This window comes from Melanotaenia boesemani, chromosome 5 (genome assembly GCF_017639745.1).
Source record: "Melanotaenia boesemani isolate fMelBoe1 chromosome 5, fMelBoe1.pri, whole genome shotgun sequence".
NCBI lineage: Eukaryota > Metazoa > Chordata > Actinopteri > Atheriniformes > Melanotaeniidae > Melanotaenia > Melanotaenia boesemani.
In genome coordinates this window covers 3,422,493-3,434,571 of record NC_055686.1, presented here as the reverse complement: position 1 = coordinate 3,434,571, position 12,079 = coordinate 3,422,493, and the positions used below count along the sequence as shown (strand labels likewise).

Here is a 12,079-nt window from a genome sequence, read left to right as displayed (position 1 = left end):
TTTATTAGTCATCCCTTCCAGTTATGTTAATAGTGTTTGACCTCAGTTCTCTCACCATGGTTTCAATAATATCTAAACAAATATTCAAGAGGTTGTTCAAAATGTTAGGCCTTCTCATACATACTGTCTTAGTGCCAAGATAACACACGAAAAACACAACAAACATAACCCCGGTTAAAGACACCCAGAACCTGGTGCTTCTAACTAACCCCGACCCCACCCCCCATTTAACCTGAACTAAATCAGCTGTGTCCGTGAGGCGCATCCTGTCATCTCATGACAGCACAGCTCTTCTTGCCTCCCACCAACCATCTTCAAAGTTACCTTAGTAATACAGAATCACACACACTTCGTCTGGTTTCCACAATCTTCTATTCAGCATCTCGTACAAACTTCTCTGCGTCATTGTGGTCTCGGAAAGTTTTCTTCTGTCTTTTCCATGTGAAGATGAGCGTCGCAGGGTAGACCAGCCTGTGTCTCACATTCAGCTCATGTAGACATCTCTTCACTGGGATGAATGCTTTTCTTTTTTCCGCCAGCTCTCTGGACACGTCCTCGTAGAAAGACAGCTTACAATCCTCCCAGTCGATCCCACGTCTTTCTTTAGCCACCTGCAGCACCTTGTCTCATGCCGATGAACGTAGAAAGCGCACCAGTATGGTCCTTGGTGGTTGGTTCGGGCCCGGTATGGGTGTAAAAGCGCGGTGGGCACATTCAATTTCAAACTCGTTGCCAGACAGTCCAAACCCCTGAGAGATGATCTTTTCCACATACTAAATAACTTTGCCTGTCTCCTCCTTACCCTCCTTCAGTCCGACCACTCTTACATTATTTCGCCTGCTGCGGTTTTCCAGGTCTTCCACACGTTTCCACAGTATTTCCAGCGTCTTATCATACTTCTCCATGCTTTTCTCCATTCGTGTGTTTACGTCTTCCACGTCCGATAAGCGTTGTTCTGCCTCTCCAAGCCTCACTTTTATGCTCTCCACCGTATCTTTAAGCTCCTTTGTTGTTTCCTTGATTGAGACGACATCCGTTGCCACTACATGAAGAGTGGCACTCATTTTCCGTATTTCCTCAAATAGTGTGTTGTCGTCAAACACTCCTCCATGTTTCGGGTCGTCTTCACATGCCGTTATCGGCGAGGTGGTCTCAGGAATTGGACTGGTCTTTGAGGCTAGCTTACTTCTCGTCTCTGCACCTTTGAAAAAGTTAGCTTTGTTGTTGTTCGACATTTCGCCGGGGAGCTGTATATTTTTGGTCGAATGGTCAGAAATCGGTGTTGATAATTACTTTTAACACAGAAACTCAATCTTCGGACTAGGAACGAAGTGTATGTCTCCAAATTTACATAATTAACTGATGGTCGTGAGGAGCTCTCCTACTGTGCTGCCATCTTCCTTGCGGTCCCACGTGACTCTCTACAGGTTTTATTTTTAAAAAATTATTCTATTCTAGTCATTCAGCAGATGCTTTTCTCCAAGTTTACACAAAGTGCTTTTTAATTAGAGCCAATAAAAGAAATAAAATCCAATATAAAAATAATCTGTATAAAAGCATCACATTAAAACAGTAATAATAACATCTATACACTATTAAAACAAATACTTTCCAGAAAGTACAGACATTCAGACATCGTCTTCACAGAACAAAAAACTTCAGATTTACAGTTTAAACAATCAAAGTGGAAAATTTAAATCTTCCATTCATTCATTCTCTGTACTGCTTTGTCCATTACAGGTCGCAGGTAAGCTGGAGTCTGTCCCAGCATTAACAGGTGAGAGGCAGGTACACCTGGACAGGTCACCAGTCCATCGCAGGGCCGACACAGAGAGACAAACAACCATTTACAACCAGAGAGAACCCACACATACACGAGGAGAACATGCAGACTCCACACAGAACGTGTTCAAAAATGAAATCTGTAAACAAAACATGAAGATCTGCAGCAACGTCCTGTTTACTGACACACACACCGTGATGTGAGGATTTAATGAAACTATTAATGATCAGATCTGAGAGGAGGAGCCAGAGGAACAGAGATTCAGTCCTACAAGAGCCACAATCCAGCAGGATTTAATGTATTCCTGCTTCAACACACCTGAATCAAACTAAATGGAGTTTTATCTGCTGTAGTTCCTCTAGTGTCCAGTAGAGGGAGTGAAGAGCTGAATATCATCAGCTGTCAGAAGAGAGGCTGCAGTCTGGAAACTGTGCCGAGGATCATGAAGTCATAGAGCAAAGAAAAGGTAGCTGCCTTCAGGTGCATCCAGAGACTAAAAGGTAGCTGCCTTCAGGTGCATCCAGAGACTAAAAGGTAGCTGCCTTCAGGTGCATCCAGAGACTAAAAGGTAGCTGAAGATGCTATCTATCTATCTATCTATCTATCTATCTATCTATCTATCTATCTATCTATCTATCTATCTATCTATCTATCTATCTATCTATCTATCTATCTATCTATCTATCTATCTATCGGTGTAAACGTCTATATTTTCTGTACATCATCATGATGTCAGATTATAGGAGGTTAAAAACATTAATAAAACAATTAAAAATCTTAACAAACATGAACTAAAGAGGTTTTTTTCATATATTCTATCATATTGCTGACTGAACAATGTTCCAGCTGTTTTAACCTGCGGTTGTGGCTTCATGTTCTCCGTTCACCGCTCTGAGAAGAGGTTTATGTAGGTTAGCCACAGCCAAACTGGGACAAGTTAAAGTCTTTGCTTTGTTAAAACCCAAAGATCTTCACAGGTGAACCACGTGAGACAAGAAACCAGAGTCTTAAAATGTTTACCAGAGCAGAGTCCACACATCAAAGATAAAACCTAAATTACATCAAAGTTCTGATTCTCTGAAGAATTTACCAGAAATTTACATTCATGACACTGAGCTGGTATTTCTGAGCTGAACACTGAATGAGAGGAAACTTATTATTAATGGAATAATTTAGAGAAGACAGTAAAGATGTTTAAAAACTGGTCTGAACCAGTTTGATCCAGCAGAGGACATCAGTGGTTGGACTGGTGGACTACCTCAGTGAGGAGTAGATGACGTCTGGCTCCGCTGGAAGCTCTGAAAACACAAAGTTCAGGACAAGACTGTAAGTTTATAGACATTAAGTCAGAATCATCAGTGTTTGAAACATCTTTAAACCTTATTTAAGTTCTGAACAGTGTTTTACAGTGTGGTTCTTCTTAATTTAACCCAGTTAAACCATTAGCATCTGGACTTCAGTATCCTGGGGGTCGGATAGCTCAGCTAGTCAAACATGTTTCATGAACAGAGGCTAAACCTCCTCCTCCATCCTTTACTGCATTTCTAACCACTTTCTACACAGTTCTATTCTAAACATATTGTACACGTATAGATGAGGACTGCATGGTGGTGCTGTGGTTAACACCATCCTCTCACAGCATGAAGGTTGCTGGTTTGAACCTCTGTGGGGGCTTTCTGGGTTTTAGCTCTCTGGTTTCCAGTCCGGAAACCTGCAGAATAAACTCTGCCTCTATCCTGAAAGCAGCTGGACCAGACTGCAGCGACTCTGCATTAGAGTGTAGAAAAGGACGACAGTAGAGTAAACTATTTAGATTTTATTTTTCCCTCCTGTGTCGGGTTTGCTGCTGCTGTGGTTCATTAGCTGCAGTCCTCTATTCCTGTCAGAGTCTGCAGGACATCGTACCACTGTTACCTGCCACCATAAAACCTTCATCTCTTCATGCTGACCTGCAGTCAGACTGGCTTTAGTTACCCTCCTCTGTCTCTAGCTCTAAATAAAGACCAGCTGATCCTGTTTGATCTGATGAATTTTTGTTCATCACTGACGTCGTCCGTCCACTGCAGGTAAAACTACTGTTATTGTTCTATAACTGGAAAACATTTATTCATTCTAATGTTGCATAAAAAAAAATGGCTTTAAAACAAAAAAGCTGCATTTTCTTTAATTATAATCTGATTATTTTTACCCCCCCGACTCAGAGTGAGGTTATTTAAATGTTAGCGGTGTCTGTTCATCTAAAGAAGAAGCAGGCGACCACGAAGCTGCTGGCTTCTGTACCAACTAACACATCTAACCACACGGTGGAAAACAGAACTGTTCTCACACCTTCATCAACCACAGCAGAACGCTGCAGCATGAAGCCTCAGCAGCAGCAGCAGGAAGCTCTACATGTGGTTTTACATGCACATGAACTTCATACTGGGTGATGGTGTTAAAGTACAGATGGAGGAGGTGGAAACAAGATGTCATTGATGTGTGGACACTTTCTTCTCTTATTCTTATGGCTTCCTATAATCTTATGATATTAAATAAACTCTAAGCTGTACAATACAAACATGAACATAACTTCATGACTTCATGTTGATCCAGCTCCATCAAACACGCTACACACTGTTTCTATTACACACTGACAGGGTGACCAGATCTGAGTTTGTAAAAGACAAACACCAGTTCTTCTTCTGGGAATTTACATGTTGGTATTTTCTAGCTGCAGATGTGATGCTGCTGTAAACAGAGAAATCATCCGTTCTCCAACACGTATCTGGGGCTGTGCTGCTGGAGCAGAAGCCAAAGCAGAGTCCAGACTTCCCTCTCTGGACACTTATTCAAGCCCACCCAGCAGGGTCCCGAAGCATTCCCAGACCAGCTGAAAGACCTCCATCATGTCCTGGGTCTTCTCTGGAGTCTCATCCCAGGGAGGCGTCTTAACCAGATGCCCGAACCACCTCATCTGGTTCTTCTGGATGTGGAGGAGCAGCAACTCTACTCTGATCTCCTCCTGATGACCGAGTTTCTCACCCTTTCTTTATATATCTTTATAGACGAGACCAGACGCCCTGAGGAGGAAACTTTCTTCAGCGTTTGTTTCCATGTGAAGAAGGAGCTGAGCTGAAAGAAGAAGCTCTTCATTTACTGGTGATCTATGTTCCTACCCTCATCTACGGTCATGAGCTGTGGGTAGTGGCTGATAAAACAAGATCGTGAAATGAGTTTCCTCCTCAGGACGTCTGGACTCTCCCTTAGAGAAGCTCGGTCATCCAGGAGGAGATCAGAGTAGAACAGCTGATCCACATCCAGAGGAACCAGATGAGGTGGCTCGGACGTCTGGTCAGGATGCCTCCTGGAAGCTCCCTGGTGAGGTGTTTGGGAATGTCCAAGGAGACTGGGAGGAGACTCCAGGAACCACCCAGGATGTGCTGGAGGGACTACGTCTCTCACCTGGCCTGGGAACACCTCGGGATCCTCTGGATGAGCTGAAAGAAGTGGCCAAGGAAAGGCTGGGCTTCTCTGCTGGAGCTGCTGCCCCCGCAGCCCCACCCTGGATAAGTGGTGGGTGGAGGGATGTACAAACACTGGAGGGTCCAGCTGTGGGCTGACGATGAGTAGAGTTCTGTTCAGCATAGGTTGTTGATCCCTGACATGTAGCCATGTCAACGTTCGTCTGTATGAAGTAGGAAAGTATAAACCCAGAATCCAGAGGCAGGTTTTGACATTGTTTACCAATCTGGTGTTTTTCCATCACATGGTCTGATGATGGGCTTGTTTTATCAGAAACAGGGACGAAATGTTCTTTTACGGTGCTGAAGGAAACAGGACAGATCACATTCGGAGGATTTAATTAATTAAATTAAATAAATAAATAAAACACAAAGCTGACAAATGAATGGTATTCTTTTCAAGACACATCAGGAGCCTTTTAAAAAAATTAAATGTAACGTGAACTATTATTAGGGCTCCCCCTCAAAGTGTCAGCTGAATGTCTTTAGGGCATCTCTGCGCCTTTCAGGGGAGCCGAGCTCCCCTTAGCTCCCCCATAATTCAAACCCTGATTTACACCCATCAAACTCTGAGCTGCCTTTAGCTAAGAGCTAACCGAGCTAACCCCGAGAAACTGTAGCTAACCAGCTAACGGAGGTAGGCTGGCTAAAGCTAAACCGCGCTGTTAGCCGGCTAAAAACCGTGGTTGTGCTACACTCTCCCTTCTTTCCACAGATATTGGATACCTGTCAATCAAAAAGACACACCCCTAATTATGCCGAATTTCAAGATTAATTAACATCTAAACGGATGAGTTAGAAAAACTTCACCCCCCTCACAGTTGTCATGAAGGTAAACTTGACCTTTTAATCCTAAAATGTTTTTTGCACCAGGCTTTAAACATGTTTATTTCTGCTGTGAAGTTGGTCTTTTTAACATGGGAGTCTACGGGGATTGACTCTGTTTTGGAGCCCCTAGTGGATGAGGGGGGAACTGCAATTTTTTGCACTTCCACATAGGTTTCACTTTTATTCGGCCGAGGTTTCCGCTTGGTTTAACAGCATTTGTACCTCTTTTCTTTCTCTTCTTTTGCTGGTTCTGGATGATTATTTGTCCATAACTGACATCTGGTGTCATCACTGCTGAGTAGATGATGGCTGGTTCAGTGTCTGCAGAATAAAAACATCCAGATGACGTTCCTGCAGAAACTACAGCCTCATGCACAGATGTTTCTGCAGGAATCATCACACACAAGCATCCAGGTGATTCTCTTCATTTAGCTGCAAACTTTAGACCACAGTTCAAACCACTTTGTTAAGATTATTTCTAATATTTATACTGCTGCTCTGTGCTAAATTTAAAACCTGATACAAGAAAAGATGATGTTTAAAAGCAGGAAAGTGAAGCTTCTAGCAGTTACTAAAATAAGTCGACAGCAGAGGAAGAAAAAACAGCTGGTCAGCATGTGTGATTTCCAGACTATATTTTTACTGAGGGAAACTCCACAAAGCATTCATGGAACACAACTCATTTCCTTTTAATAAATACAAACATGGATTCATTACCTTTAGATTTTATAAATGTGTTTAACTTATTTTACTTTTAAAGATGATTTTTACCAGGAGCCTCTCATGTAGGACACGTTTATCTGATGCGTTTTGTTTAGAAACAGGAAGCTGGACGACCACAGAGATGCTACAGTCTGTTAGCAGAACAACCACAAGCTGCAAACAGACCAGCACACGAGGTGCAGCCCCCACTGGCACCACCAACACACACCCAATGCAACTACTGTGTGAAGGTTCACACACAACGATGAGTCTGTTTGTCTTAGTTTGAGTCCTGCATGCAGATTTATTAAAAGAAATAATGAAAACTTAAAGAAAACGTATGAATGAAGGTGTTTGGAATAAATGTGAATTCTTTAGATTAAATTTCTGCAGAGAACTAAACTGTCCAAACTAAACTAAACTGATATCCGGTTGGTCCTGCTTCATGGTTTCAGCAGCTTCTCTGCGTCGTCGTCTTGACGAGCTTCTGTAACGTCACATTTATTTCCACCAGAGCTGCATTCATTTAGCATTTTATTAGTTTATTTTATGCCATTAGTCCCACTTCCTGGTATGTTCTGGTTCCACAAACTGCTGCTGCAGCTTAAAACACGGAGTTCTTCTTAAAGACGTCGTCCTTTAAACACATCGGTACAAAATGCAGCCATACGTGCAGCTTTCCAGATTTCCTGCAACACACACACATAAAAGCTATTACCTCTGTGTCTGCTGATGTCCTGCTGTCCACCATGTGATATTTGGATGTCACTGTACGTGATGCCTTCCTCTTCATCTTCATCATCAGCTAAGATGGAACAGAATAAAAACAAGTGTGACGTTCATCATCTCGTTATTTATAAAAATCTGTAGTTGCAGTTTTTAACTTTTAGGTTTTGTTAATTTTACAGATTTAGAGGTGAAAAAATGTAAATAGAAAGTTATAATAATCATCATGTTTGGTATAAATGTAGAAAACCAGTAAAAGAAAATCTTCCCTGAAAGTCCAGAAGTCTGACTCACCTTTAGATTTTCTGAGAATGTGTCGTCTTCCCAGTAGAACCAGTAACACCAGTAGGACCACAGCAAGGAGACAAAGAACAGGCAACAGCACAGAGAGTGGAGGACCGGGTGGAGGAGGGGTGGATGTAGGGGGAGGGATGGATGTAGGGGGGGGTGTGGATGTAGGAGGAGGTGTGGTGGTGGGTTTCTCTACAATAAAGACATTTATCACATTATCGTCACATCATGGACGTAAAACTGGAGTCAGTCAGCAGAATAATCCTCACCTGTGACAGAGATCCAGCTGGGTGGAGACTCTCCATGACTGCTGATGCTACACCTGTAGAGACCTTCATCAGACCTGGTAACATGGTGGAGGGTCATGTGACCTGTAGACTCAGTCCTGATGAGGGAGCCATCTTTATAGAAAGCAGCTGGGAGGTTGGAGGGAGGCTTTGATTGACAGCTCAGAGTGAGGTCATCTCCCTCCATCACAGGGAGGACAGGACTCTGCAGGATCACTGATCCACCTCAACACAGAGACAAACTACAGCATTTCATCCATTTCCACACAGCTTCATCACCACTAACTCCACAGTCTGATCTTACCAGTGACAGTGAGGGTGATGCTGTTACTGGTTGCTCCCTCTCTGGACTCACACCAGTAAACTCCAGAGTCCCTTGTGAAGACAACACTGATGTTACAGGAAGAACCAGCAGGTTTTCCCCACCCAGATCCACACTGAGTCCTGGTCTTCTTGGTTGTGTTTCTCCTCACCGTCCATCCAGCAGAGCTGTCGTCCTCCTCACAGATCAGAGACACAGAGTCTTCTTCAAACAGCTGAGGTCTGCTGGGACTGATGGTCAGACGAGCTGTGAGGGCTGAAATGTTGGTTAAAATATGTATAAATTAATAGTTCCATCATAAAGCTGACTTTTATGAAGAAACGTTTATTAAAATGGACAAAACACAAAAGAGTTAAAAGATTTTAAGTGATGAAAGTTTACCAACCATGATTAATGATGCAGCTCAGCAGAGACGTCAGCACTGAAGAGAAATGAGACTCAAGTTGGTTTGAGTTTGACAAACAAAATAACTTATCATAAGATTCAAGAGATTCAAGATTCTTTGTCATTTTACAAGTGCAGGACACAAGTACAACCTGACAAACACAGAAATTCATAACTCAGATAAATACAATGTTCTTTAAATGTTATCTCTATTTCAAAACAATAAAACATTTTATTTATTAGATTATTATTGGAGAACTCAGTCCAGTAACTGCAGGTAATTTTAGACTCATCCAAAGACATGAATATCAGGTTATCTGGTGACTAAATGATCCCTAGGAGAGAGTGTGAGTAGATGTTTGTCTCTCTGTGATGGACCTTGTCCAGGTCTACCTGCTTATTGGTGGGATAGACTCCAGCTTCCCTGTGACCCTGAATTAGAAACCGGTATAGAAAATGGATGGATGAACATGTGTTGTTCAAAGACACGAGTAGACATAATATCTGCCCTAACTTAGTTAAATTTCAGATTCTACTTTAGTTGAGTTGGCTTTGCTATTTTAGGTTCCTGTAACTTTTTCTTTGTACAGCACACCCTGCTCGGTCTCTTGTCAAAAGTCAGTGTAGCTAACCTAAATCTGGAGAACTTTCTTTATCTCTCTCATCTACAGAAAAAGTAGCGCAGTATAGAGCATACAAATAAAAAAATAATAAATCTATTAATGATAAATAATAATCTGAACAAGTTGGTATTTTTACAATGTTTTGGGTGAATGGAGTTATTGGTCTTTACCAACCTCAGCATCCTTTTCATCCTTATCTCTGATGTTTTTAATCAAGTGTACTTAGCTTACTTGTAAGTAAATATAAGTTATAATGATGTTAATGTGTGTAATTACATGGTCCATCCATAGCCACTCTGGTCCATCCAAACAGGAAAAGATGTTCAGTCGATGTTACTTCCACCAATTTTCATTACCTGTGACTGAAAATACACTTAGCCAGAACTAGAAGTTTGTTGTTTAATATTACCATGTTTATTCCTTATAGATTAAACATTATAACAATGTATATGTGTTTAAAAAAGTATTGTCATTAATATTCAGCAGTTTGTGTTCAGATGTGATTCTATCTTTAATATTAACAAATAAAACTGTTTCTATTTTTCATGCTTTACAAGCTTCTTTCACTAGTTTACATTAAACTGTGATTCTGTGCAGTTATGTGGTTTTTTCTATACTAGCCTGGAAATCTTTCTAAAGTTCCTGTTTAACTAACAAATCATCATGTGTTTCTCATCTGACCCGTTTTAATTGGTCCAGATCAGCATGAGTAAAGTATTTCTGGGTAAATAAAACAAACATGCATGTTTTCTACTTACAGAGCAGACAGTGACGAGAAGTTTCCATCATCGTACCTCTCAGTGATTTGTTTGAGTCTCCGCTGGTTGTTGTTGGGGCCCAAAATACATCCCGCCCTCTTCCTGTACATGCCAGTCTGGGTGGGTCCTTCATCTCGTCATACAGCTCAGGGTACATTTGTTTAACCCTTATGGCCTTCTCAAGGTCTTTTGTACATTTTTCTCAACTATCTTTTTCTTTTTTTTAATCTGACAATAATTTTACAGCAAGCAGCTGAAGTTTTTTATTTATTTATTATTTTATATATTTTTTCTTCTTCTTCTCACATCTTTAATATTCCCTTGATAGATTTTACACCCACTGGTCACCTAAAACAAAAATGTACACACACACACAAAGCAATAAAATCATCAATATTTTCTCTGCTTTTTTTCAAAGGTCCTTTCAGATCTGCTTAAAATGACCAGTTCAGTGTATATATACACACCATGATCTGGGCAAATGCTCAATTCTGATTGGCTGGAGGGTGTCCATTAAAAAGTGATAATGGACACCTATGAAAGAAGTTCCAGTCAAATAGACTTATTGTTGTAAATTATTGTGCTGACTAAACGGTAGTTGGTAACCGTGGCAACAGAAACTCAGACGCTGGGCTGCAGACACGCCAGATCATGTCTGTGACAGTGCATTGTTGTAAAAGCAGCTTGCAGGCTTATTGGGTTCCGTCATTTTTTTTTTTTTCTTCTTCTTCTTCTTAGAGTCCATTGCTTCTTTAAATGTTTTGGTACATTATAAGCCACCCTGTAAAATAATGTATATTCACTTTTAACATCATTACTCTCAGCTTCACACTGGTACTCTTTTCAGTACTGTGGAGCATTTCTCTGTCTCTTAGGATATCTCCTTTCTTCCTCTTCTTTCTGGATACTATCTGTCTGGGTCCGACCTGCTTCTGCAGTTTCTTCAATACTAAACTACACTTTATTACTATTGTTAGTAACTTTTATCCTATTTTTATTTAGGTTTGTGTTTGCTGCTGGACAACCTCCCTCCAAATAGAGGACTTGAAGCTCACACGCCATACCTGCATCTCCTCTCAGCTTTATCACCTCCACCTCCTGATGGCTCCTGATTTAGAAATCACTTAAAATGGCCATTCCAAGTTTAAATGGAGGTCGTTCGTGACTGAAAGACATGAAAACAAATAAAGTGCCAAGAGCTTGGTCTGCCTTTCTGCCAGTAAGTCAGATCAGTTAGCAGCTAAGACAGTGGACACCGCCACTGTGCTGTGCTGACTGGTGCTGGCCAGCTCACTGACTACAAATAAACTACGTCAGACATGGCGTCTGTTAGGTGATCCAAAGTGCGACTACATTTCATTAAAAACATGACAATGACACAAGCTCTGTACTAGCAAGACCAACAATAGCAAGATCATAGGACAGACCTGAACTGAATTGAACTAAATTAAATTGTGGTCTAGAAACCACTTGGATTCAAATCAGGAGGGCCGTTCCCTCCAGTCACGCTCCTCCAGGTCTCACTGTCATTGCTCACATGAGCATTGAAGTCGCCCAGCAGAGCGAGGGAGTCCCCGAAAGAAGTGCTCTCCAACATCCCCTCCAAGGACTCCAATAAGGGTGGGTACTCTGAACTGCTGTTTGATGCATAAGCACAAACAACAGTCAGGACCTGTCCTCCCACTTGGAGGCAGAGGGAGACTATCCTTTAATTAATTTTTCTACTAGAGCCAACTGTCTAGCCACCCATGAAAAACTAAAGTTGGCCCTTTGTGCTCAGCTGCCTGGACTTTTCCAGATAAAACCATTATGAAACATGGACATTATCACAAAGCTTTCACTTCCCCTGACCCCCAGGATTTCTGCATATTGCTT

General features: G+C 41.5%; 2 protein-coding genes across 5 annotated transcripts in view; one reads left to right on the top strand and one right to left on the bottom strand.

Annotated features, from left to right (window-relative positions):
- Positions 1 to 12,079, top strand: part of LOC121640276 (sialoadhesin-like) — a 601,555-nt gene that overhangs the window by 185,181 nt on the left and 404,295 nt on the right. The window lies entirely within an intron of this gene.
- LOC121640464 (low affinity immunoglobulin gamma Fc region receptor II-like) lies at positions 1,489 to 11,999 on the bottom strand. 4 transcript variants are annotated; one of them, XM_041986238.1, is made up of 9 exons: positions 11,269 to 11,999; positions 9,723 to 10,552; positions 8,825 to 8,860; positions 8,422 to 8,694; positions 8,100 to 8,342; positions 7,834 to 8,022; positions 7,532 to 7,618; positions 6,334 to 6,432; positions 1,490 to 3,081 (listed from the first exon to the last, which is right to left on the bottom strand). In XM_041986238.1, exons 2-9 carry the CDS (start codon positions 9,733 to 9,735, stop codon positions 3,038 to 3,040), a joined length of 984 nt encoding a protein of 327 aa, XP_041842172.1. In that variant the 5' UTR covers positions 9,736 to 10,552; positions 11,269 to 11,999; the 3' UTR covers positions 1,490 to 3,037. The 4 variants fall into 4 exon arrangements, with proteins under 4 accessions (XP_041842171.1, XP_041842172.1, XP_041842173.1 ...); XM_041986239.1 differs by lacking the exon at positions 11,269 to 11,999 and having other exon boundaries at positions 9,723 to 9,808; positions 10,205 to 10,775; XM_041986236.1 differs by lacking the exons at positions 9,723 to 10,552; positions 11,269 to 11,999 and having other exon boundaries at positions 8,825 to 9,647.

Excerpts from the sequence above, each read along its gene's own strand:
- LOC121640464 (XM_041986236.1), bottom strand. The coding sequence starts at position 8,996 with ATGAATTTCTGTGTTTGTCAGGTTGTACTTGTGTCCTGCACTTGTAAA. Across the intron at positions 8,695-8,824 it reads GAGCTGCATCATTAATCATG|CCCTCACAGCTCGTCTGACC; the intron begins GTTGGTAAACTT and ends CCAACATTTCAG. Across the intron at positions 8,023-8,099 it reads CAGCTGGATCTCTGTCACAG|AGAAACCCACCACCACACCT; the intron begins GTGAGGATTATT and ends TCTTTATTGTAG.